Raw genomic sequence first — 27,422 nt, 5'->3', positions numbered from 1 at the left:
GATAAAAAGAAAATAATTTTTTCAGAAACATTGGGTTACATCTTGCACCCACTTTGCTAGTTTCTGCTTCCAAGGGTCGGTCATGTGAAGTTGGGCAAATTCCTTTAACCTCTCCAAGCTTCAGTTTTCTCATCTGTAACATAAGACTAATAAAACTATCTGAGGATTGTGAGGGTTAAATGAGATCATTCAAGTAAAGCTTTTAATGCCACAAGAAGAAAACTTTCCCCCCAGAACCTGAATATTGGAACTGAGTCTCTCACTCCCCCTCTTGCTGTGCTGGGAGTATCCAGGTCCCTTCCATTGGCCAGGTTCTGTATAAGAGACAGCCAGGGGCTATCACTGTCAAACACTGCAAGTTACACAGCTTAGAAGCCTCTACATTCTTCATAGTATTACATTTGGTTTGGAATTCCTGATTTCTTAAAATTTTTTTTAAAATTTATTTCAGAGAGGAAGGGCAAGGGCAAGAGAGAAACATCAATGATGACATAATCTTGACTGGCCACAACCCGGGCATGAGCCCTGACCGGGAATCCAGCATGACCCGGTTCCTAGGTGGATGCTCACCCACTGAGCCAGGCTGGCCTGTCAGATTTCCTCTCGAATGGTAGTCGGAAGCCTGAGAGCAGATTCCTTCTCCCTAAACACACTTACACTAATAAAACCAACAATACTATGAGCCAGACATTGTTCTAAGCATTTCCAGTCCTCAGTTTGTTACATAACCTGCCCAAGGCCATAGAAGTTAGGGAACCCAGGTCAGCGGCACCAACGCCAGCGCCTGTGTAACCACTGCATTACGTTCTGAAGGTGCCGGGGCGGGACCGCGTGGCCACGGCCTCACGGCCACAGGGCGCCCGCTGTGCGGCTGCTGAGCGGGCAGACGGTGGACAGCGGAGAGATGTGGACGGACGGCGAGCCCACGCCATCCCTGGCAGCTCGCGAGAGCTCGTCCCGGAGGCTCCCGCAGTCCCCGGCGGTCCCGCCACTTCCGGTTCCGGCGCGTCCGTTTTGCGTCGCGGAGTTTGACCCCCGCGCCGAGCCGTCGCCCCGCCCCGCGCTGCCATGGCGGCAGCCCCGCCGATCTCCAAGGCCGAGTACCTGAAGCGCTACTTGTCCCGGGCCGATGCCGGCGGCCACGCGGGTTCCGAGTCCGTTCTCAAGCGTCGCAAAAAGCGGCCCAAGCCTGGCGGTGCCGGCGGCAAGGGGTGAGTGGGTCTTGGCGGGGCTGCCGCCCCCATTCCTCCCGTCTCCGCGGCCCGCCCTTCCTGGATCCCCGCCGGGCTGAGGGCCCCCCGCCCCCGGGCTGAGGGCCCCGTGAGAGAGAATCACTGATCGCGCCCCGGGCCCTGTGTTCTAGCCAGACTGTGGCCTGCATCCCTTTGCCCGCCTCTGTAGCCTCCAGTCGTCTCCGGGAGAGAATGCGCCCCGTGCCCCGAGAGACGGGCGAGCTGGGCCAGAGCCTGTGCTTGGTGCTCGGACCCTGCCTGCGGGGCCGCCCTGTCCCCACTTCCCGCTCTGGCCACCTGCCGGGCGCTGCGGGGCGTTTTAGACGCGTATGAATTCGTGCGCTTTACGTTGCTTCCGTGAAGTAAGTAATGAAGCCGTCGTGGGCCAGGGTGGGCGCCAGAGCCGATATAACTGGTGTCCCTCTGGGAAGAGGCGTGGCGGCGTGGCTCCGCGGTGGACGTGACCTGCGAGCAGGAGGTCCCGGTGCGTTCCCGGTCAGGGCACAGGCCGGGCTGCGCTCGCTCCATCCCCGGTGCAGCCGATCGTGATTCTCTCTCATCATTGGCGTTTCTTTCTCTCTCCCTCTTCCTCTCTGAAATCAATAAAAATATATTATTAAAAAAAAGAGAGAAGGTTGGACACAGAGACAGGCCTAGAGCGAAAAGGACCACGTGAAGGTGGAGGCTGAGCTTAGACTGTGCCCGAGCCAACGGGTCCCCCCTGGAGCCCGGCGGGCTTTGCCTTGCAGGTCCCTTGCGATTTCAGACTCTGCCTCCAGAACCGAGGGGATATATTCCTGTTGTCTTAGGCCACCCGGTCTGCCCTAGGAAAGGATATATCTGTACAGGCTACTAAGTCCAGAGCCCGGATCCATTGTCTTGCCTGGCTTGGCTTCCCCCTTACTCTTGCCTCTTCCTTCCTGCGCTCCGACTTGTGTGGATTCCTGGGAAACAGTACCTTGTAGTGAGCACAGCGTGAGCTCTGCAGCGACACTGATCAGAGGGCGAGTCCTCGCTGTGCCGCTTCTCAGGCGGTGTGGCTTCGGGCCTCTCAGCCTCGTTTGCTTGTCTTTGACATGAGAGTAATACCGAATGATATCACTTGTATTTAGTGGTGGTGGTTGTGGTTAGAGATGTGCAAAGTGATCTTGGCTGTTCAGGGAATAACCTCACCCATGGCAGTCGTCGTTATTTGCAGCCAGACCTAGTGTATCTGTGTGACGGGTATTTATTTACTGAACACCTCTTATGCCAGTTGCTGCAGGGTGACGAGGATGCCAGTCTGAATGAGAAAGCCTTAGTCCCTATCCTGGTGGAGCTTGTAGTCTAATGGGATACAGGCTTTAGACAACTAATTTTGCAACTAATTGATGCATTTCCTTTGTGATAAGTGCAATGAAAGTACTTCAGGAACGTGTAACGGGTTCTTAGATGGGAGAGTAGTTAGGAAGGTATTCTCAAGGAAGTTATCTATTAGGTTCTTAAGAATGAGTAAGAGTTTCCCAGTAAAGAATGAGAACAGTAGGCAGGGAGAAGGGACTGAGTATGTGAAAACTGATGTGGTAGACCTTGCAGGATCTTGTAGGATTTTGAGCTTTATCCCGAAACCAATAGATAAGTGTGCATAGGCTGTTACCCAAGAACGTTTCTCCTTTTTTATCCCCCCCGCCCCCCCTAGAATGCGGATTGTGGACGATGATGTGAGCTGGACATCTATCTCCACCACTAAACCCGAAAAGGAGGAAGAGGAAGATGATGGAGATTTGCCTGTGGTATGTATCTTTTGAGGCTGTAAGGACTTTGAAATTCAAGCCTTTCAACCTCAACTCCCAGTGCAGGGCAGGGTTGTAAGAGGGAAAGTTGGGCAGAGACAACTTCCAAAGAAGTACTATCTTCTTTTTTATGGAAGGGCCCATCAAACTAAAAATGGGAACTAATCCCAGAGAGAGGCAGGACTCTTCAGCATCAGTGATAGAGCTATGATAGAACTAGCCAGGTTCGATGTGTTGGGGTGGACCTTAAAAACAATGCTCAGGTTCAATTATAGGGAACTTTCTCTTTGTTTCTTTCATTCATGATTCAACTAAACTTGAAAATTTGTATGCTCTTGTGTAAGTACTGGAGATATGTGGATTAATAGAACATAGTGTCTGTACTCTAGTGGTCATACTCTAAAATGGGACTTTCAAATAATTTCAGTAATATGATAAATGTTGGAGCTATATTTCACATATGTACCAAGTGCTATTAGAGCACAGGGGAAGCAGGCCACTTTTTATTCCACTGGGAAATTCTATGAAGCATGTAAATGTCTGATATAAATTTTGAAGATAAGAACCAGGTGGACAAAAGCATAGGCAAATAACCTAGCATTGGTATAGCCATGGAATCTGTGCCGAGAATAACTGAGAAACAGGTGGAAAGGAGAGTTGTTGATGGGCTGAATTGTAAAGTTTTAAAGATGAATTCCAGATGAGTATATTTAATGTTAATCCCCAGCATATTCTACAATAGATTACTTAAAAGATGATTTGTTAGTAATTAAAAGGGAAACAGTGATCAAAAGGAACCAGAATGTTAGAATCAACCACTTAAATCTAATTAATGTTCACAACATATGTTTTTATTTTTTTATGTTATAAAAGCCAAATATACTTATTATAGAATATTTGGAAAGCAATACGGGACTATAGAATATTTGGGAATTTTAAGAAACGTGAAAGTTTTAAAAAGAGTATACAAATCACTTATACTGTGACTATCCACAGGTAACAACTTCTAACATTTGGATGGATATCTCTTTAATTCATAGATTATACATACTTTTATTTATTTTTTTCAAATATAATTGGGATCATACTGTACACATGGCTTTGAGCCTACTCTTTCACTTAATAATATATTGTGAATACTTTAGTAAGACTTTCAAATATTCTTTGAGAATGTGATTTTTAATGGTTGCATAGTAGTTCAGTATATATATTGTTTTTAAATGTTCTATTACTGGACATATGGGTTGTTTCCTTTCTTAAAATATCATAATGCTTTGATAAACATCTTGTTCACAAATAATCCTTATTTCTTTATTCCCATGAAGTGAAATTACAGCCCTTTTGAACTATAGTCTCATATTGCTTTCCAAAAGGTGGTACCAATTCACACTCCCACTGGCAGTGTATGAGAATGCCAGTGTTTGCATTTCTTCATCAGTACTTAAACATTACAACAGCAACAAATGGGCAAACCTATTCCAGTTTGGCAGGTAAACAGTGGTATCTAGTTTCTTTGAAAAATAGTGAAATGAATAGTTTTTCTTATGTTTTTTGGGAATTTCTGTTTTATGAAATTCTTGGTATTTTGTCCATTTCTTAGAAAAATTGGGATTTTGATTTTTTTTTACTTATTTGATAGTTATATAAGAATATATTACCTGTTTTACATGTCATAGGTATGTTTTATCTTTTTCCTTTTCATTTGTAATAGTTTTGACATGTAAAAATTGTAAATTTTATGTGATCCTCTGTTAATTTTCCTCTATAATATTGTCTTTTGTCCTGTGATGGCCCCAAAACGAAAACAAAGAAGGCTTTAGCCCCACTGCTCTCTATTCTGGTTAAACCAGATCTTGGTTATTGAATTCATTTTTATTACTGCAAGACCATCACCACCACCAGAAATAATGGCAAAATAACTAGGACAACCACAATAGCAGTGGCAGCACAAAAATAATAGGTATAATTTACTGAGCATTTACCATGTACAAGCACTGCTATGCTTATATGACCCATCTCATTGAGTCCTCAGAGCAATCCTTTGAAACCTGCTTTTACAAATGAGGAAATTGAGGCTTAGAGAAAATAACTTGCCAGAGGTTACACAGATACCAGCTGGCAGACCTGGGGGTTTAGATCTCTGTTCATCTTGCTTGAAAGCCTGTGCTTTTAATGCCCAGTGAGAGGTCTCAAAACTAGGTTATATGAGGAATGTTGGTAGGGTCTTGGGAGAAGAGAAGTAGAGAGGAATTACGACCTGGGTTTGAATTCCAGTTCTGCCTCTTGCTAGCTTGTGATATTGAGAAAGTTATTTAACTTTGCTAAGTAATAGTTTGCTCTTTAGTATTGTGGACCCTTTCTTTGCAGGGCTATTGTGAGGATTGATTGAGATAGTAAAATGCAAAACAGTGCTTTACACATAGTTGCTATTCTGTAACGAGAATTTATGATGCCAGACATCTTTGAAAGTCTGTCATGTAGCAAGAGAGAGGATCAGTTGTCAGAGGTCAGAACTAGGGCCAATGGGAAGAAGTTAGAGGAAGGTCGATACCAGTCTGATAAAACTAAGAACTTTCTAGCACAACCTCAAAATACAGTAGACTACTAAATAATATAGTGAGCTTCATGTTAGTGAATTGATTCTCTGACAGGGAGTAATGGGTGAATAATCATTTATCAAGGATACTCTAGAGACTATTCCACATTTGTTTGCAGTTTGGATAAGTGATATGTGGTTCTCTCTCTTAAAGATTCTGTGATTCTGTGTGCATCTTAATGACTTCTTTTTGTTGGCTTTAAGAGTGCCTGCCTTTGTAACTACCTAATTCAAGGAAGGTTTCAGAGGCACCCGGAGCCCTTATGAGTGAGTGATAGGCACGACGAGGAGCCTGCCTGTTTTCACTCTGCGTGCAATATAATAAAAATAAAGCTGGCAAAGGAATTTAGCTTTTATCTTACAGGTGGCAGTCGTGTCTGTGGCAAGTTGGTAAAAAAGTTTGTAATGAATGAAATTAACTTTTGGAGGGAAATTGATTAGTTGGAGAATGATCTAGAATTAAACCATCCAGTGGCAATCAGGGATTTATGGAGCACACATAACTGAGGACCACTGCATGGATCTTCGTGGCTGTTTTGGGTCTGTGTGTGCGATGTGTGTTAGGAATGGGAATGGTTATAACTTCAGGTTCTTACACACAGTGCTCCTTGGCTGGATCCTGTGGATGTCCTCAATGTAGTGTCCTCATTGCCACAGGTGGCTGAGTTTGTGGATGAGCGGCCAGAAGAGGTAAAGCAGATGGAAACCTTTCGTTCCAGTGCCAAATGGAAGCTTCTGGGAGGTGAGTTCCAACAATAGGTAAATCTAAAGGGGAAGCCTTTTTCTTTTCTTTTTTTTTTTTAGAGGGGCGCATTGTTTTAATTTGTCACTGATCCTGAAAAATATGACCCATGCCCTCATTTCCTGCTTCTGCTACCTTAGCCTCTGTTCTTAGAATGTTCATCTGCATATTTTAAAGATTGCACGTGGACTCTGGAGTCAGACAGAGCTGGATTTGGATATTCACTCCATCACTTACTTAGCAGTATGACTTTGGCAAATTATTTAATCTTTTCGAGTATCAACTTTCTTATCTATAAAATGGAGGTAATCTGTATCTCCTAGGGTTTGAGAATTAAATGAGGTAATCTACCTTGGCATGTAGTAAGTGATCAGTAATGCTGATTATTTTTTGCTGGTGATCTCTTCCCCCCCAATAAGGAGCACAGTAGCATGAACTAGTTGACAGCACTCATTTTTATGTGGCACAGGTTTAGTGAACATGCCTTTAGAAAGAAGAGTAAGTAAAAACTCACTTTTCTAGGCTAAATTTCTGTAGGAGCCTCTGTCTGGGAACTCTACACAAATAAGGTTTTGGGAAGAGCATTGGGTTGGGAGATAGAAGACTGGCGTTCTAGTCTGTCTCTTTATCTTGGAGTTGTAATCTGAGGTAAGAAGCCATTCAGCACCTTGGAGCTTCTATTTTCATGACTGTAAACAAGATGCCTGCCCCACTTGCCTTACAAGGTATAAGATGAAAAATGTATTTAAAATGCTTTGCAAATTGTGTCTTGTTAGGCAAATAAAAGAGATTATTTTTAAAATGTTCATGGGTGCTGGGCCCCTAATCAAAGGAGCTGTACAAAGTAGTTTTGGGCTTTCTGAGTAGTTTTGAGATGTGTGCTGCTGGGGCATCTTTTGAAACTCTGGGTACTGGTGGTGAACGCAGCATTTGTGGGAATCTGACTCTTTGCTCTTTGTGTTTAGGCCACAGTGAGGATCTACCTTCACATAGGCATTCCCGCCATGACTCCCCGGACCCTTCTCCACCTAGGAAAATCCGCCATGACTCCCCGGACCCTTCTCCACCTAGGAGAGTCCGCCATGACTCCCCGGATCCTTCTTCACCTAGGCGGGTCCGCCATGACTCCCCGGACCCATCTCCACCTAGGAGGGTCCGCCATGACTCCCCGGACCCTTCTCTACCTAGGAGGGTCCGCCATGACTCCCCGGACCCTTCTCCACCTAGGAGGGTCCGCCATGACTCCCCGGATCCTTCTCTGCCTAGGAGAGCCCATCATGATTCACCGGATCCCTCTCTGCTCAGGAAGCATTATCGTCCTTCAGGTGTATCTCCTAGAAGGGCCCGTCATGACACACCAGATCCATCTCCTCCTCGGAGGGCCCATCACAGTTCCTCAGATATTTCTCCTCAGAGAAAGGCCCGTAACAGCTCCCCTGACACCTCTCAACCTAGAAGGACTCTGGAATCCTTGGACACATCAAAGCTCAGGAGGGCCCGTCATGACTCCCCTGATTCGCCTCCTAATGTTCCTCATTCACTGCACAGAACCAAAAGCAGTAAAGCCCCAGAAAGAGCCTCTAGCAAAACTTCTCCACATCGGAAGGGGCCAGGACCCTCTCAGCCCTCAGTCCCGAAGAGTAGCAAGTATGAATGTGACTCGGACCTCTCTCCGCCACGAAAAAGACAAGCCAAATTTCATTATGGAAATAAACAGCATGACTCTAAAGGTGAGCATTGATTGTCCATGAGAGGGACTTGTTCCCTAGGCACTTCATTTTGAATCTTTTACTTGTTAGGTATTTATGTCTTTAGAAATGAGAATTAAGTTTCTTAGGAGAAGTTTTAAAAACTATAGGGAAATAGCGAGAGGTTGGGCTGAAGAGTTAAATATTTACAGTAGAAGGGAAGAAGTTTTTATATATCCTTTTGTTGTCCTCACTGGACATAAAAGTGCTGTCCGTTTGTTGTAGAAACATCAGAATGTCTAGAAATACATAAAGAAGCAGAAAAAAATCATGCGGACTTCTGTTATTCAGAGGCAATCACTAGTGTTGTAGCCAATGTTCTTTTTAGTCTTTTCTCTATTCATTTTTTTAGAAGATTTTTTTATTGATTTTGAGAGAGAGAGAGAGAGAGAGAGAGAGAGAAACATTGGGCAACCTTTTGGTGCATGGCACAGTGCTCAATCAACTGAGCTACCTGGCCAGGACTCTCTATGCACTATCTATGTGTTGCATGCATTATCTTTCCTGGTTTTTTCACTTATCATTAACTTCCCCATGCCATAAGAACATTTCTTTGTTAATGTAATTTTTATTGTATTACATAAATTTAGTTAACCATTTCCCTAATACTGCATATTTTAGGTTATTTCTAAATTTTGCTTTCATAATCCTATATGATAAAAGCCTAATATGCTAAGTGTCTGGCTGGCTGTTCAACCAATCAGAGTGTAATATGCTAATGATATGCTAAGGCCGCTCAACTGCTTGCTATGACGTGCACTGACCACCAGGGGGCAGTTGGTTCAACCAGTAGGTTAGCTTGCTGCTGGGGTCCAGCCGATCGGGACTGAGTGAGATGGGCCAGACACGCCTTGGAGCCTTCCCGCGGTCCCTCCCTGGCTGGCCAACCTTCCGCATCCCTTCCCAGCCCCGATCGTGCACCGGTGGGGTCCCTCGGCCTGGCCTGTTCCCTCTTGCAATCCAGGACCCCTCAGGGGATGTCGGAGAGCTGGTTTTGGCCTGATCCCACAGGCCAGGCCAAGGGACCCCACTGGTGCACAAATTTGTGCACTGGGCCTCTAGTTCTGAACATCTAGGCCTCTAGTAATGAACATTTGTGTACATAAACTATTCCCATTCTGGATGATTTCCTTCTCTGCTTCTAGATAGATTTCCTGGAAATTAAGTACTTCTAGATTTGTTTCCTAGGAGCTAAGTAGAAATTGATTTTCCAGGTTGTATGTTTTAAAGATCATTGATACATATTGCCGATTGCTTTTTTGGGGAAGTAATTTGTGATGCTTACGTTTATAATTCAGGCCTGTGTGGTAAAAATTTTTACCCAAAATGGTCCCCAGCTACTGTTTTAATTTTTAAATTAAAATACATTTTTATTCTTTAGTCTGAGGACTTCAGAATATATCCTAATTAGTTTTAACTTAACACATCACTGAGATCTGCGTGCATGTTATTTTGCCCATTCTGAGTGTGGTTAAATATGACGTAGAGGAATATGTTGAGATCTCACACACAGTCACAGTCGCTGGTAACTGGGGAACAGAACTCCACATCCTGCCTCTTGGTTTTGAAAACTGTCCCTGACTTTGCTCTTCTCCTGTGTCATCTGATCTTGTGTTTAGGTTAGTGATGCATGAGGACTAAATGAATGTCGAACAGTAACTGGGTAAGTTCTTTTTAAGATTCTGACACTGGATTACAGACTTTATTCTTCAATTTCTAGGCTCTTCACCCAGCCGTAGAAAATTTCATACGAGTTCGTCACCTCGAAGACGTCAGAGTCACACGTTGGGCTCTTCCTCCTACCCAGGTGACAGTCAGAAAGCCTCTGATTCAGACCTTTCTCCTCCACGGAAGAAACCAAGTTCAAGGCCCCAGGGTTCTGATTCAGATCTGTCACCTCCACGAAATAGACCTGGGCGCCACAGCTCTGATTCTGACCTCTCTCCACCAAGGAGGAAACAGAGGGCCAAATCCTCTGATTCTGACCTGTCTCCACCTCGAAGGACTCAGCCTGTGGGAAAGAAGGTAGGAATTTTCAGGAGCCATATCTTCTCTTAGAGCAGCGGTTGCCAACTGATGGTCCGTGGACCACTGGTGGTCCGTGAGGTCCGAAAGGTTGGCGACCGCTGTCTTAGAGTGATTCCTGTCTTCTAGCTCTATCCAAGGCCCAGAGACCCGAGCCAGTGGAGGGGGAGGCAGGTCTTGGTTGTGCAGTAAATCTAGTTCAGAGGACTGCTCCACCTCTTTCCTTCTCTCTGAAGGCAGGACAGCCTATAATACAGCCCAGGTGAACTTGCAGATTCCAGGGGTCCTAAGTAGCGTCTGCCTTTATGTCATCTGAATTCCATAAATCTCATTTTAATAGGTTTAGAAAGACTTCCTCTTTTCTTAGTAATAAACAGAAGTGTAGTTTACAGAGTGGAGTTAGCACAAACTTTGTGTCAAATGTCACGTATTCAAATCCTATCTTTTCCACTTTGTATCTGTGAAATTTGAGCAAGGTACATAATTACCTCAGCTTCTTCATTGGTAAAATGTGGATAATAGCATATACTTCATAAGATTATTGTGAAAATTAAATGAGTTAGTGTAAGTAAAACTTTTAGCACAGTACCTGGGACAAAGTAAACAACTTATTACAATAAATTGGAGTGCAGGTCTCTGTATTCAGAGCTTAAAGAGAGGCACTTAAAATATAAAACTACTTCATATCACCTGGAAAGTCAGTGTTTTGTTTTATTTGAAATCTATGATGAGGCCCGAGTGAGGGGGGGAAAAAAAATCCATGAGCCCTGAGTAACTGTTGTAAAGAACACAAGTATGAGTAAAGGAATCTTATTCCAGTGAGCTGGTTAAGAGACAGAATGCTAGAGCAGTGATGTGCACATCTTCCTCCAGCACAGACTTTTTAGGGAGGTCTCCTCGGTAGCCCACGTGGTCCTGGCAGGATGGACTGGCCTGTCCCTCACCCGGGAAGTGAGGTTCTTCTGTTTTGGGTCACAAAGTGAGGGCTATGTTTCAGCTGGACTCCTTGATATTTTATGTATCTGTTTAATCCATATGTAATTTAATATTGATCAGATTTAGCACATGGCTTAAGGATATCAGGATATACTGCATGTTCCATTTGTGGGTTGATTTGTTATCTTGATACAAGGTGGAGTTTAGTAAAAGGTTTTGATTTGGTCAGATTTTTTCATTATCCTGAAATATATCCACGATTTAAGGATCTTAGGTTTGAATTTGCATTTTAAATGGGATTCTTTGTTAGTGTGAGTCTGTATTGGAGGCCTTAGAGCTTGATACAGGTTTCTGGTCAGGTGGCCCGAGAGTGAGTCCTCATGTGTAAAGTTTATATATGCTGAAAAATCAGAAATACAGATGCTTTGCCTTCCCTTTAATATCTTCTTGGTTTGTATTTTTGTTTACTCTTAAATTTGATAGTACTATTGGTTTTCCATGAAACTCAATTTTATTTTTTTTCTATTTTGTGAATCCTGTGGCTGAGAATAAGATAGAAAATTAGCGTTTTTGATTTGGTTATTGCTGATCTTCAGACAAAATGCACATAACCGTGTGTACTCATAGAGCCTGCAGCTGCATCATCTCATTAATGTTGGACACTCCCTTTCCATTGCATAGGCTGCACACATGTATTCTGGGGCTAAAACTGGGTTGGTGTTAACTGACATACAGCGAGAGCAGCAGGAACTCCAGGAACGGGACCAAGAAGCCATGGCATTTGAAGGTAAAATTACAAAAGTGCAAAGACCAATTGAGGCTCATGTAGCTTTTCTTTTTTAAATGTAGCTTATTGTACCTGATGTTTTAAACTTTTAAGTGCAATCAAGTTTCATTTCTGCTTTTACGCATTATTTTAACTTCTCAGTGGGTCCAAATGGTACTTTTCCTTCTTGAAAAAATAATAGTTTTCAGGATCATCAGCAGTAGGTACGTGTAGTCTGACTGCAGCAGTTCTTATTTAGCATTAGAATCCCAAGTGTTTGATGTCAGCTATTAAAATATTATTTCTGATTTTAATACCTGATGTTTATCTTTAAGAGCATAATTTTCCTTTGCAGCTGAATTCCAATATGCTGAAACCGTATTTCGAGATAAGTCTGGTCGTAAGAGGAATTTGAAACTGGAACGTTTAGAGCAAAGGCGAAGAGCAGAGAAGGACTCAAAGAGAGATGAGCTGTATGCCCAGTGGGGAAAAGGGTAAGGGAACCACTGAAAGGTAAAACAAGACTACAGTGACTGGAGGGAGTTATTTCTCAGAGTCCTCTTCTGACTAGCTAGTTTGTGTTTTGCCTTCAAGCTGTTTTCAGGCCCTGATTGGGGTGGCTCAGTTGGTTGGGTATCATCTCGTGCACCGAAAGGTTTGATTCCAGTCAGGATGCATGCCTGGGTTGCAGGCTTGATCCCCAATTGGGGGTGTGCAGGAGGCCGCCGATCGATGGATCGATGTTTCACTTTCATGTTGATGTTTCTCTCTCAAAATCTATTTTAAACCTTTTTTTTTAATAAAAGCTGTTTTCAAGAATGGGAAATTCATTGTGTTCAGAATATATATATATCCTTTCAGTGATATATTCTGCACTTCCACTTGGTATTCTAGGAATTTTACCCTTTTCAATATTTGGCCTAGGCTTCTAGAAAGAGGAGGTTCTCCAAATGCAGCAGTGTGTCCATGTCAGTGTAAGAGTAGAAGTGTTAAACAGTATTACAAACAATCTTGGTTCTTTTTGCCCAGGCTTGTCCAGAGCCGGCAGCAGCAACAAAATGTGGAGGATGCAATAAAGGAAATGCAGAAGCCTCTGGCCCGCTATATTGATGATGAAGATCTGGATCGGATGCTGAGAGAACAAGAAAGGGAGGGGGACCCCATGGCCAACTTTATCAAGAAGAATAAGGCCAAGGAGAACAAGGATAAGAAAGGTGAGCCTTCTGGGAATCATCAGCGGTGCAGGTGACTTATGTGAGAGAGAGAGAGAGAGAGAGAGAGAGAGTCATTAGGGTGGTGATAGATAGCTAGAGAGTCATTAGGGTGGTGATAGATAGCTATGTGCAAAGAAGGCTTTCCCATACAATCTAGATTCCTTGTGTTTGGGAGTTAGGTTCCACTTAATAGAGATTTCTGTATAAAATCCCCCCAGCCCCAGCCCCACCCCCAGCCCCGCTGCCTTCTAGCTCTGGATTGAATAGTATAAGTAATTGACTTGTTTTTCTCCCTCTTTTCTCATTAGTGAGACCTCGCTACAGTGGCCCAGCACCTCCTCCCAACAGATTCAATATCTGGCCTGGGTATCGTTGGGATGGAGTGGACAGGTAAACCTGAATATTTCCTACATTTTTGTTTTTTCTTCCATCTGATCCTAACCTTCCCTAACTGTATGTCACTCTACACTCTGCCTCATTCTGTCCTCTAATCACTAGGTTAATAATTTGAAGTTTGCTTGCTTCTGTTTCCAAGGTCCTCAGATCCCGTTGCCATGCTTAGAACACTCTTCCTCCTTTTTTCCTTTTCCAAGCTTAAGAAGCTGTGGCCAAACAACTCAGATGGTCCTTTGTTTTTGACATTGTCACTTTTAATGATATTTTCTAAAGTTTAGGGGGTGAGTGAAGGGTGGTAGTCTGGAGCCTTCTGTATGTTGTATCTAAAATATAGCCCTTGAACCGTCTCTTCACTGTCTTAGGAGTGAGTTACTTGTAATATGTCACTGACCCCTACCACCGTATCTTTATTTTTTATGTTAATCCTCACCTGAGGATATTTTTTTCATCCATTTTTTTTTTTTTTTTTAGAAAGAGTGGAAGGGAGAGTGGGAAGGAAGGATGGGGGTGGGGGGAGAGAGAGACAGACAGACAGACAGACAGACATTGGTGTGAGGAGACACATCTGTTGGTTGGCTCCTACACACACTGGGGCTGAGGATCTAACCTGCAACCCAGGTACATGCCATTCACTAGGAATCGAACCGGAGACCTTTTGGTGCACGGGCCAACGCTCTAACCCAGCTGTGGGCAAATTACGGCCCGTGGGCCGGATTCGGCCCATTTGAAATGAATAAAACTAAAAAAAAAAAAAAAAAGTACCCTTTTATGTAACGACTAGAGGCCCAGTGCACAAAAATTTGTGCACTCGGCGGGGTAGGGGGGCCCCTCAGCCCGGCCTGTGCCCTCTCGCAGTCTGGGACCCCTCGGGAGATAACGACCTGCTGGCTTAGGCCTGCTTCCGGGTGGCAGAGGGCAGGCCCAATCCCTAGGTGCAGCCCCTGGTTGGGCTCAGAGCAGGGCCGATTGGGGAGTTGGGGCGCCGCCCCCTGTCATACACAGAGCAGGGCGATCGGAAAGTTGTGATTCCACCCTCAGTCACGCTCAGGGTAGGGCCAATTGGGGGGTTGGGGCAGCATCCCCTGTCACACTCAAGGCAGGGTCGATGGGGAGGTTGCGGCGCCACCCCCTGTCACGCACAGAGCAGGGGCCAATCAGGGAGTTGGGGCATTTCCCCCTGTCACTCACAGAGCAGGGCCCATCAGGGGGTTGGGGCTCTGTACCCTGTCACACACAGAGCAGGGCCAATCAGGTGGTTGGGGCGCAGCCCCCTGTCACGCACAGAGCAGGGCCCATCAGGGGGTTGGGGCGCCGCCCTCTATCACCCACAGAGCAGGGCCGATCAGGGGGTTGGGGTGCCGCCACTCTCACACTCAGGGCAGGGCCGATGGGGAGGTTATGGCTCTACCCCGTCACACACAGAGCAGGGCCCGTGGGGGAGGGGGGGTGTTGGGGCGCCGCACCCTGTCACACACAGAGCCGCAGGGCGATCAGGGGGTTTGGGCGCTGCCCCCTATCACGCTGATCCCAGTGCCGGGAGGCCTCGCGGCTCTGCTGATCCCGGTGCTGGGAGGCATATTACCCTTTTACTATATAGGGTAGAGGCCTGGTGCATGGGTGGGTGCCGCCTGGTTTGCCCTGAAGGGTGTCCTGGATCAGGGTGGGGGTCCCCACTGGGGTGCCTGGCCAGCCTGGGTGAGGGGATGATGGCTGTTTGCAGCTGGTCACACATCCTTCAGGGTGGGGGTCCCCACTGGGGTGCCTGGCCAGTCTGGGTGAGGGGATGATGGCTGTTTGCAGCTGGTCACACACCCTTCAGGGTGGGGGTCCCCACTGGGGTGCCTGGCCAGTCTGGGTGAGGAGCTGAGGTCTGTTTTCAGGCTGGGGGTGACTGAAGCTCACAACCGCTCCTTTTTTTTTATTTTTATTCTGGGCCAGCTTTAGCTTTGAGGCTTGGCTCCAGCTCTTAGGCCTCCGCCGCTGAAAGTAGGTTTCTGGCCTTTGCTTACAATGTTGCGATCCAGCTGGCTGAAGCCCGGCAGGTTTCTGGGGTTTTGTTTAGCTTCTATGTTTGTTACATAGTTGCTTTCAGCTCAGAGGCCTGCAGCGGCAGGCGGGGGAACGTTGGAGTCCTCCGTCACTGAAGCAAGCAAGCCTCTTGTTAGTTTTAAGCTGCCTGGCTGCCGGCCGCCATCTTGGCTGACAGTTAATTTGCATATCTTGCTGATTAGCCAATGGGAAGGGTAGCGGTCGTACGCCAATTACCATGTTTCTCTTTTATTAGATAGGCTGTTTACTTTGAATTTATATTAGTTCACACAAACACTCCATCCATGCTTTTGTTCCTGCCCTCCGGTCCAGTTTAAGAACCCATTGTGGCCCTCGAGTCAAAAAGTTTGCCCACCCCTGCTCTAACCACATAGCCACACTGACCAGGGCCCTACCACCTTATCTATTCACCTGCCTGCATCTGTACCCCCAGGCTCTAACTTCCCGTCTGTTACCATGGATGAACTATTTGTGCTCCTCTCCAGAGTTAGCCCCTCTACTTATATGCTGGATCCTGTCCCTTTTGTCTACTAAAAGACATTTTTCTAGCATCTAATACAATGATTTTCAAACTTTTCGATCTTAGACCCCTCCACATTTAAAAATTATTGAGGACTCCCAAAAAACTTTTATTTGTGTTGGTTATACTTATTAATATTTCTAATATTTACAACATTAGAAATTAAACTGAGAAGTTTAAAAAGCATTTTTTGGTTCATTAAAAATAATAAAGCCAGCCCTAGCTGGTTTGGCTCAGTGGATAGAGTGTTGGCCTGCGAACAGATTCCGGTCAAGGGCATGTACCTTGGTTTCGGGCACATCCCCAGTGCGGGAGGCGGCTGATTAATGCTTCGCTCTCATCGATGTTTCTAACGCTTTATCTCCCTCCCTTTGTCTCTGTAAAAAAATCAATAAAATATATATTTTTTAAAAAGCTGCAAGTCCATTATATAATAAAGTAGGTTTTATAAATGTGTATATTTAAAAATTGACAAATTAGTTTACCTGTTTTTACTTATGTAGACACATTTGTGTAATTAAAATTATGTATGAAAAGTTTAATTTCCACAGAAAAGATTATATATATATTACTGTAATTTTAAATTTATACTGAATAGGTGTAGTAAATCGGTCCAGCCACCTTGCGTAAACAAATGTACACGGCTGGGGCATGGCTGAGCGCATGTCACTGGTTAAAACTGCTGCAGAAAGTCACGTCACGTGACAACAGAACCAATAACCTTGCTTGGTGCGGTGTATCACATGCAAATCCCTGAACATTGTTTAAGAGTGGTGACTCTTGGATTTAAATATGTAGACTGTAGTTGTAGATATGTAATATTTACTTATGTCAGCAAAATTACTACAGTGTTTTTTTCCAACCTGGCCTATTTGCTAAAATTTGTTAAAAATGACAGTGAATTAATACCAAAAACATTAACCTATTAATTTAATTATAAGCAAGTCTTGGTTAAATGCATTTTAAAATTAACAGGGTGTTAATTTTCACATATGACATACAGACTGGAAAGTTTTGTCCATTAAAGATGAAGTCCATTAAATTGAGCTCCTAAAAATCAAGGGTTTGCTGTATTACATATTTTGATACTGCACAAAAAATCTCCAGTTTATTAAAGGTTATTTATAATATGGAATCTAAAACTATATAAAAAAACTTTTTATACTGTTACATTAAAATCTATTGGTTTTTTTGTCCTACTTTGGGATGGATCTTTTACCCCTGCATGATTTTATACCATCATGCATGAGACATGTGAAAATATTCCTTTGCTGAGTTTTTCAGATCTTCCAAGTATTGACATATTTCATTATATAATATCAAATAATCGTGTATTTTTAACATTATCTCTGATCTCATCACAAAGTCTTTAAATAACAGAAAGCAAAAGAGTTCATGGTGGCAGATACAAGTGTTTCAAAATTCTCTATTGCTCCACTTAGTTTTGTGTTCATTGGTTGCTTCTTGGATGTGCCCTGACCGGGCATTGAACCCGGAACCTTGGCATATCAGGATGATGCTCTAACCAACTGACCTACCCGGCTAGGGTACATAATACCTTATTTTGTAGATTCCATCAGATTTTGTGCTTAGAAGATCATGTCCTGTGTGAATAGAGACAGTTTGACATCTTCCTTTCCAATCCAGATGCCTTTTGTTTCTCTTTCTTGCCTATTGCACTAACTAGAACTTCCAGTGAAGAAATAGAATAAAAGTAGTAAGACTTTGTTCCTAATCTTAGAAGAAAAACATTCAGTTTTTTACCATTAAATATGTCTTAAGTGATAGCTTTTTTTTATAGATTCCCTTTATTAAGAAAGTTCCTTTCTATTCCTAGTTTGCTGAGGGTTTATTTTATTTTTTTCTTTCAGGAATGTATGTTGGGTTTTGTTCAAAATAATTTATAATTTCCCTTTTGGTTCATTCTTTGATTTGTGAGTTACTGAGGAGGACATTGTTTAATTTCAAATATTTAGACTTTTCTAGATATCTCACTGTTACTGATTTCTGATTTAATTCCACTGAGGTCAGAGAATGTACTCTGTAAATTTTGGTCTTTTGAAATTTGTTAAGACATATTTTATGGCCCAGTATGTGGTTTACCTTGGTGAAAAGTTCATTTGTGCCTGAAGGTTATGTGTATTCTACAATTGTTTGTCGCAATGTTTTGAAAATCTTTTGTGTGTGTTTTAAAAATAAACTTTTGTTATGGAATAATTTTAGATTTATAGAAAATTTGCAAAGATATTATAAAGAATTCCCATACATTTCTCATTCAGTTTCATTACCATTCATTACATTATCATGGCACATTTATCAAAACTAAGAAACCAGTATTGGTATGTTGTTACTAATGTACCAGGTTTTATTTGGTTTTCACCAGTTTTCCCATTAATGTCCTTTTTCTGTCCAAGGATCCAGTTCAGGAGACGCCATTACATGTAGTTGTCATGTCTCTTTAGTCTCCTCTGATCTGTGGCAGTTTCTGTTTTTGCTTTTTGTAACCTTCATAATTTGGGGTTATGGTCAGGTATTTTGGAAAATGTCCCTCAAATTGGGTTTGTCTGATGTTTTTCTCATAGTTAGACTAAGGTTAGGGGTTTTGGAAAGAATGCCACAGTAGTGGAGTGCCCTTTGTATTACTTCATTTTAGTGGGTGCGTGGTGGCCACATGACATCAATAAGTGATGTTAACCACAATCACATGAGCAAGGGAGTGTTTGCCAGGCTTCTCCACTTTAAAGTCACTATTTCCCCGCTTCTGAACTCTGTTCTCTGGAAGTGAATTACTGAGTTCAGCGTACATTCGAAAGGGGACCAGTGGGAGGATATCTACCTATAGTAGTTGGACTTTTTCTGTAAGGAAGATTCATTTCATCTCCCCATTTATTCAACCATTTATTTTTACCAGTATGGACTCATGTATATTGTATACTCTGGATTGTAATCCAGTAGTATGTTATTTATTTTATTACTTATATTCCATTCTTTCGCCATTGGGAATTTGTTTAGGTGTCCCTTTCACATGCTCCCATTTTATTTCTGAGTCCCCTGTTCTTGATACTACAGGATGCTCCAAGCTCATCTTATGTCTGTTTTCCCTGCCCAACATTAGGATCAGCCATTTCTCCAAGGAGCCCTGGCTGCTTTTTGTGGAGAGTGGTATATAGAGACCAAGATCTGACTGCTAGAAGTGCTTGCTGTTACTGGGTGTCATTGCTTCCAGTCCCTCTTAGCAGACAGAGCTAGGAAATGCATGTATAGTAATTTACATATACACACATATCTCTATTTTGCTATTTCCATCTGTATGTATCTGTGTATATGAACATGTATATATATATATACAGATTTACAAATATGAGTTCATACTGTTGTAACTGACTCTGATACAGAGTACTTTTCCTTCTTATCTATCACTTCCCTTTAGAAATTTAGAAATCTGTCATTCACCATCTATCACCCATTTTGTTCATCCCAATATACATGTAAAACAGTTTCAGAATTTAAAAATTCAGAAATGAGAAACAAATTTACCAACTGGAGAGTGGCATTTCTTTGGTTATTACCCTTATAGTTTAATCAAAATACAATTTTCAACATAAAGGGTCAGCTTCCTGTTCCCCCTCCCTACAGGGCTGTTATGTCATACATAGTAATATAGTTAGACTCACTGCCATAGCCTGCCGTCTGTCCTGGAGTCTCCTGGGTGGTTTTTCCCTTTCATAGTTTACTTATATTGATGTTTTCTCTTTAGCATGGTGTACAGCTCTTTGAGGTTTGACAAATGCAGTCATTCATCCACTGCCCTAGTACTATATAGAACAGTTCCATCACCCTAAAATTTCCACTAAAATCCCCTTTTAGTCAATTGTAGCCCCTCTACCAGTCCCTTGTAATTCTGTTCTCTTTTCTGTCCCTATAGCTTTGCCTTTTCCAGATGTCACATGAATGAAATCATACAATATGTAGCCTTTTGGGTCTGACTTCTTGCAAAATGCATTTAAGATTTATTAATGTTCTTGCATGGACCAGTACTTTATTCCTTCTTACCACTGAGTAATATTCCATTGTATGGATGTATTACAGATATCTTGGTTACTCCTAGTTTTTAGTGATTGTGAATAAAGTTGCCATAAACATTTGTGTATAGCTTTTATGTGTACATAGTTTTCAGTTTACTTGGGTAAATATCCAGCAATTTCTGGGTTGTATGGTGAAACTATATTTAACTTTATAAGAAACTGTCAAATGTCTTCCAAAGTGGCTGTATTGTTTTACATTACAGCAGAGAATAAGGATTCCTATTGCTGCATATCCTTGCCAGCATTTGGTATTGTCAGTGTTTTGGAATTTAGGTGTGTAAGTTAGTATTCCATTTTAATTGCTCTATTATATTTTTAGTTATACCTTTGTGAAATTTTCTTTAGTGTTTGCTCTAAGGATCACAACATGTATCTTTAACTTATTATAGCTTACTGAGAATTATAATTGTACTATTTCACATAAAATATAAGAGCCTTACAACACTGTAGTTCCACTTACCTTCTGTTCTTTTTGCTAATGTTGTCATACATATTACATAAAAAATGATATGGCTCATAATACATTACAATTTTTACTTTGCAGTTTTATGTGTATATACTATATAATAAAACCGTAATATGCAAATCGACCAAACGGTGGAATGACCGGCTGCTATGACGCACACTGACCACTAGGGAGCGGACGCTCAATGCAGGAACTGCCCCCAACCTTCAGGCCCCAACCAGTGGTGGTGGCGGGGGGGGGGGGGGCCGGGTGCCAGCCAAGGTGGGTGCCAGCAGGGGGCCCCCTCCCCCCCACGATCGCCCTGCTGGTCTCCCCGCAGACACATACATACATACACACTAGTGCTCTGGTGCACGGATTCGTGCACATTGAAAGGAAATAAATTAGAAGGCGGCTGGTGGGGTGGGACTGGGTGAACAGGCTGGACATGCCCTGGAGCCAACCTCCCGCAGTCCCTCTCTGGCTAGCTGCACCTGGGGTGGCGCCGTGGCTCGAAGGGTGTCTACGGAGTGAGCAGGGTCCCTCTGGCAGGCAGGGTCCCTTGGCCTGGCCTACAGGGATCCGGCCGAAACCGGCTCTCCGACATTCTCCTGAGGGGCCCTGGATTGCGAGAGGGCGGTTCTTGGGTGATGTACTCTGGAATCAGACTCCCTTCTCTCTGGTTCCAGGGTGTGACACCCAAGAACCGTAGCTCAGCAGCTCTTGTGTTGAGCGTCTGCCCCCTGGTGGTCAGTGTGTGTCATACCTACCAGGTGGTCGGATGGCCGCTTAGCCTTTTATATTTATAGATGGTATGTTTTTGTTGATTTTAGTGAGAAAGGAAGGGAGAGAGAGAAAAACATTGATGAGAGAGAAACATCATCACCTGCCTCCTGCATGCCCCTACTGGGGTTCAAGCCCACAGCCCAAGCTGACCAGAAATCAAACTGGTGACTTCTTGGTGCATGGGAGGGCGCTCAACCAACAGCCACACCAGCCAGGGCTACAGTTATATTTTTTAAAGTTACTAAGAAAACAAAAGAAAAAAAATGTGTAGTTGTTAATATGTACTCACATATTTACCATTTCTAGTGCTCTTCCTTCTTTCCTAAAGAACTGCTTGTAACATTCCTCAGCGCAGGTTCAGTGGCACCACATTTTCTCAGTTTTTGTTGATGTGAAAATGTCTGTTTCACCATTATATTTTTAAAATGTTACTTAAGAAATAATTGTTGACTCACAAGAACTTGAAAAAATATTACAGTGTGTTACAGTGTATTCCTTCCCCAACTTGCCTCAATGATAATCTTATATAACCATAGTACATTATCAAAATAAGGAAATTTAGAGGCCTTTTTCTTGCCTTCACTTCTGAAGATTGTTTCACTGACATGACTGCCTATTGACCCACAAGCTCTATCTGGACGATCAGAGGATCCTTATTCCCTCCCCTGCCCTTGGAATTTATGTAACACTTATTCTTCCCAGACTAGCAGGCAATTCAAAGATGTGGTCTAGAGAGAGTAAGGTGTTGAGACCATCTGGACTGAATATGTGACTGAAAGTTAAAGCTTCTATATAAACTTTTAAGATTCTGGCAGGCAGGTGCCCAAGACCAGCCTTATATGTAAGTCCCCTTGCTTATTAAAACTCTAATCTGGAGTGGTCTGCCTCTTTCTTTGGTCTCTTGTCTTCTGCATACAGAGGCCAATTTCACATTCCACCTGGGAACGTCTAAGGTTGCAGTCTCATACCTGGAACTGTCAGAGTTCTGACAGTTTTGCCAGCCTTTAAAGATGTTTCATTTTCTGGTCTCCACTGTTTCTGATTAGAAGTCAACACTCAGTCCTCATTTCTTATATTATTACATTATTATACCCCCTTCGCCCATTCCCCTCGCCACCCCAACACACACACACACAATGTATTTTTTTTCTGGCAGCTTTCAAGATTTTCTTGTCTTTTGTTTTTAGCAGTTTGACTATGATATACCTGGGTGTGGTTTTCTTTGTGTTTATCCTACTTTGGGTTGCGCTTTCTGGACCTATGAGTTTATATTTTTCACATTTGGGAAGTATTTGGCTATTGTTCCTTCAATTGTTTGGGGGTTTTTTTTGAACCACCCTTCTTCTCCAATTACACTATTATTCTACCACTTGATATTCTCCCACAGATCTCTGAAGTCTTTTTTACTTTTCTATCATTTTTCTCTGTTCTTAAGATGGGACAATTTCTATTATCTGTTTTCAAGTTCATTGACTCTTTGACCTGCCATCTCCAGTCTATTAGGCCCATACAATGAATTTTGTATTTAAGCTAGTTCATTGTATTTCAACTCTAGGATTTCCATTTGAAAGTTTATATTTTTCTGCTGAGATTTCCCATCTGTGCACTCATTAAGAAACATTTTTGTCTTTCTTGAGAATATTTAAAAATATGCTTTAAAGTCCTGCCTGCTAATTGCACATTTAGGTCACATCAGGATTGGTTTCTAATAATAGCTTCTTCTTGAGTTTGATCTCATTTTCTATTTCTTTGCATGTTTGGTCATTTTCTTTTATTATTATTATTTTATTAATTAATTTATTCCCCCCCCCATTTTTAAATTTTTTTTTTCAATTACAGTTGACATACATTATTATATTGCTTTCAGGTGTATACCCCAGGGATTAGCCATTACATAACTTAGTAAGTGATCATCCCAATAAATCTCACACCCATCTGACTCCATTCATAGTAATGAGGATATTATTGCCTATATCCCCTATGCTGTACTTTACATCCCCATGACCGTTCTGTAACAACCAATTTGTACTTCTTAATCCCTTCATCTTTTTCACCCCTTCCCCAATTCCCCTCCTATCTGACAACCATCAAAATGTTCTCCAACAATGAATCTGTTTCTGGTCCATTTGTTCATTGATGTTGTTTTTTAGATTCAGTTGTTGATAGATATGTATTTCATGCCATTTTATTGCTCATATTTTTTATCTTTCCATTCCTCCTCTTCCTTCTTTTTCTTTTTCCTCTCCCTCTTCTGCAAAAAGGCCCTTTAACATTTCATATATTATTAGTTTGGTGTTGATGAACTCCTTTAGCTGTTTATTGTGTGGAAGTTCTTTATCTGTCCTTCGATTCTAAATGATAGCTTTGGCACTAGCCAATTCGGCTCAGTGGGTAGAGGATCAGCCTGGGGGACTGAAGGGTCCTAGGTTTGGTTCCAGTCAAGGATACATACCTTGGTTGCAAGCTTGATCCCTGGCCCAGGTTGGGGTATGTGCAGGAGGCAACCAATCAATGTGTCTTTCTCCCATTGATGTTTCTCTTTCTCTGTCTCCCCTTCCCTTCAACTATCTCTAAAAATCAATGGAAAAATATCCTCCAGTGAGGATTAACAAAACAAACAAACAAATAAAATAAATGATAGCTTTGCTGGATAGAGTAATCTTGGTTGTAGGTCCTTGCTTTTCATCACTTTGAATATTTCTTGCCAATTCCGTCTGGCCTGCAAAGTTTCTGTTGAGAAATCTGCTGACAGTCTTATGGGAGCTCCCTTGTGGTAAGTAACTGCTTTTCTCTTGCTGCTTTTAAGATTATTTCTGTGGCCCTGGCCAGTGTGGCTCAGTTAGTTGAGTGTCGTCCCATGTACTGAGGGGTTGCTGGTTTAATTCCCGATTCAGGCACATACCCAGGTTGTGGGTTTGGGGTGTGCCAGAGGCAAGTAATTGATTTCTCTCTCCTTCCCTCTCTCTTTGAAATCAATAGAAATATATATTTTTGAAAAAACACAAAAGATTCTCTTTGTTTTTAACCTTTTGCATTTTAATTATGATGTGTCTTGGTGGAGGCCTCTTTGGGTTTATCTTGTTTGGGACTCTGTGCTTCCTGATTTGTATGTCTGTTTCATTCACCAAGTTGGGTAAGTTTTCTATCATTATTTTTTCAAATAGGTTTTCAATTTCCTGCTCTCTCTTTTCTACTTTCAGCACCCTCATGATGTGAATGTTGGTATGCTTGAAGTTGTTCCAGAGGCTCCTTACACTAACCTCATTTTTTAAAAATTCTTTTATTTTAGCTGTTCTGATTAGGTGTTTTTTGCTTCCTTATATTCCAAATTGCTGATTTGATTCTCAGTTTCATCTGTTCTACTGTTAATTCTCTGTAAATTATTCTTTATTTCAGTTAGTGTATCCTTCATTTCTGACTGGTCCTTTTTATGCTGTTGAGGTTCTCACTAAGTTCATTGAGCATTCTTATAACCAGTGTTTTGAACTCTGTATCTAGTAGATTGCTTGCCTCCATTTTGTTTAGTGTTTTTGTTTTGTTTTTTTCTGGAGGTTTATTTTGTACTTTCATTTGGGACATTTTTCTTTGTCCCTTCATTTTGGTAGCCTTCCTGTGTTTGTTTCTATGTGTTAAGTAGAGCTGCTATGTCTCCCAGGCTTGGTAGAGTGGCCTTGTGTAGTAGTTGTTCTGTAGGGTCCAGTGGCACAACCTCTCCAATCACCCAAGCGGGGCACTCAGGGTGTGCCCCCTGTGTGGGCTGTGTATACCCTCTTCTTGTAGTTGAGCCTTGATTGCTATTGGCACGTCAATGGGAGGGATTTGCCTGCAGGCTGATCAGCTGCAAGGACTGGCTGCAACCACAGACCACTGACCTCCAACCATTGTGGAGGATCAGCTGTGCCATGGGCCCACTCCACAGAAAAGAACTTACTTCAGTGTGGCTCTCGTGTCTGCTCAGTCAAACTTGTATGTGTTGATTGTGGGAGTGGTTGGGTAGTGATGTTTTGATGTGGTCTGAGGCTGTGGGGCCTCCTGGAAGGTGCAGGCCAAGGTTAGCTACCGCCTGTGTTCTGCCTGGGGCCACCCAGCCTGAGCCACAGAGCAATCTGCAGATGGCAGCTATTTGTGCTGGGCTTGGAGGTGCCCAGGTGAGGCCAAACTGTGAACCAAGGCTGGCTCCTGCTAGTGCCAAGCCTGGGGCAACTTGGCCATAGGTATGGGGCACACTGAGGCTAGATGCTGCTCCTTTTACAGATTTTAGGAAAATCTTTTCCATTTGTATGTAACAGCCACTAGAAATAGCTTGGATGGACCTGACAGTTGGGTGGGGCAGGCCCTCCGGGAATCACCAGGTGCAAACAGTGTGAGCCAGGTTGATGGAATCTCAGATATGGCACCTGCCTGCTGGCTCTGTTGGGGGAGGGTTCATCAAAGGAGTAATGGCCTCTGCCAGCACCTCTCTCTGGCAGAATGCTGCCCCTCCAGCTCTTGCCCTAATGCTGGACAATTTAGTTCCTCCCCGTGTGTCCCTGGTCCCTGTCAAGCTGCCGCCCCAGTGCTGGAGCTGAGTTCCTTAGGACAAGGCTGTGCTACACTCATTTTCATGACACAGTGCCCAGTATGTAAAGCATTCACTCAATGTTTATGTAATGAATGGACAAAGTAGAAGATGTAGATATCACCTGAGAGTGAGTTGGGCCTTTAGAGAGTGGTAAATGTTTGGAACAGTTGATAAAAGACTGGGAAAAGTCTGAACAAGGACTGAAACAGGATGAATTTTATGTTTTGTCCTTTTGATTCTATTGCATGTACCTTAAATATTTTTCATGCCTTATTTTCTCCCTTATTCGTTAATTGTGAACTCTTTTCTTTCTTTTTTTCTCCAAAAATAAGTGTCCAGTTCAGGATTCTGGCTGATTAATATCTCTTGATTGCAGATCCAATGGATTTGAACAGAAGCGCTTTGCCCGGCTTGCCAGCAAGAAGGCGGTGGAGGAACTTGCCTACAAGTGGAGTGTCGAAGATATGTAACTTTCCTGAGGCTGTGGGGGTTCCTGGAGTTTGTGGTACTGGACACAGACCAGCCAGATGTCTAGCTGTAAAAGCTGTCTATGCTCATAATCAGGCCCGCACACCAGCACCTCTTGGAACGCTAGTTTGAACCACTTGAGAAGGATTTCACCATTTGGAAAGAAGAATATTTGAAACCTGATGTTTGGACTGAGGCACCTGTAATTTCTCAGGTGCCTGCACTGGCGGTTGTTGCTGGCTTTCAGAAGAAACGTTGATTTCTAGTGTCCCAGGGTTTGTTCTTGGTTAGGTTTTTTAATAAACATACATTTATTTTTTTAAAATCACTTTCTGAACTGGGTATTCTGTTTCTGGGAAGAATACAAGCTAATAATATTGCATCCCTGGGGGATCATGAAAGGTAGTGGTTGGAGTTTTCATTGACCTGGTATATAGAAAGCAGGATAGTAGCTATAAAACCCCTCCTAACTGGGTTTCGCTTTCTGTGGTTTCAGTTACGCATGGTCAGCCATGTCTGAAAATATTAAGTGGAGAATTCCAGAAATAGTAAGTTTTAAATTGCCCGTCGTTTGAGTAGCATGATGAAATCTTGCCCAGGATCTGAATCATCCCTTTGCCCAACATCTCCTTGCTCTATATGTTACCCACCCATTAGTCACTTGGTAGCCATCTGGGTTAGCCGATTGACTGTTGTGATATCTCAGTGCTTGTGTTCAAGTAACGCTTATTTTACTTACTAATGGCTCCAAAGCACAAGAGTAATGGTGCTGGCAGTTTGGATATGCCAAAGAGAAGCTGTAAAGCACTTCCTTTAAGTGAAAAGGTATGTATGTACAGGAAAAAACACGGTATATATAGGGTTCAGTACTATCTGTGATTCCAGGTATCCACTGGGGGTGTTAGAATGCATTCCCTGTAGGAAAGGGGGGACTACTGTATCAGTGAAAACTTTCACAGTGATAGAGCTTTCCTCTTAGGAAATAAGAGTGCTAAACTGGATTTAGGAAGAGACATGGCTATTTAGACCAGTGGTTCTCAACCTTCTGGCCCTTTAAATACAGTTCCTCATGTTGTGACCC

The 27,422-nt window shown here is 42.9% G+C and overlaps 1 protein-coding gene across 1 annotated transcript; it reads left to right on the top strand.

Annotated features, from left to right (window-relative positions):
• Positions 1–1,068: 1,068 nt before the first annotated feature.
• BUD13 (BUD13 homolog) lies at positions 1,069–26,669 on the top strand (the record flags this gene model as incomplete). Its single annotated transcript, XM_081099491.1, has 10 exons — positions 1,069–1,211; positions 2,911–3,004; positions 6,258–6,342; positions 7,308–8,072; positions 9,811–10,115; positions 11,733–11,838; positions 12,173–12,311; positions 12,847–13,031; positions 13,340–13,421; positions 26,250–26,669. The coding sequence occupies 10 exons, from the start codon at positions 1,069–1,071 to the stop codon at positions 26,341–26,343; spliced, it is 1,998 nt and encodes a 665-aa protein (XP_080955617.1). The 3' UTR covers positions 26,344–26,669.
• Between the last annotated feature and the right edge of the window lie 753 nt (positions 26,670–27,422).

This window comes from Myotis nattereri (assembly GCF_964212035.1).
Source record: "Myotis nattereri genome assembly, chromosome: 9".
NCBI lineage: Eukaryota > Metazoa > Chordata > Mammalia > Chiroptera > Vespertilionidae > Myotis > Myotis nattereri.
The sequence above is the reverse complement of the archived record's forward strand: the minus strand, read 5'-3'. Positions and strand labels throughout refer to the sequence as shown.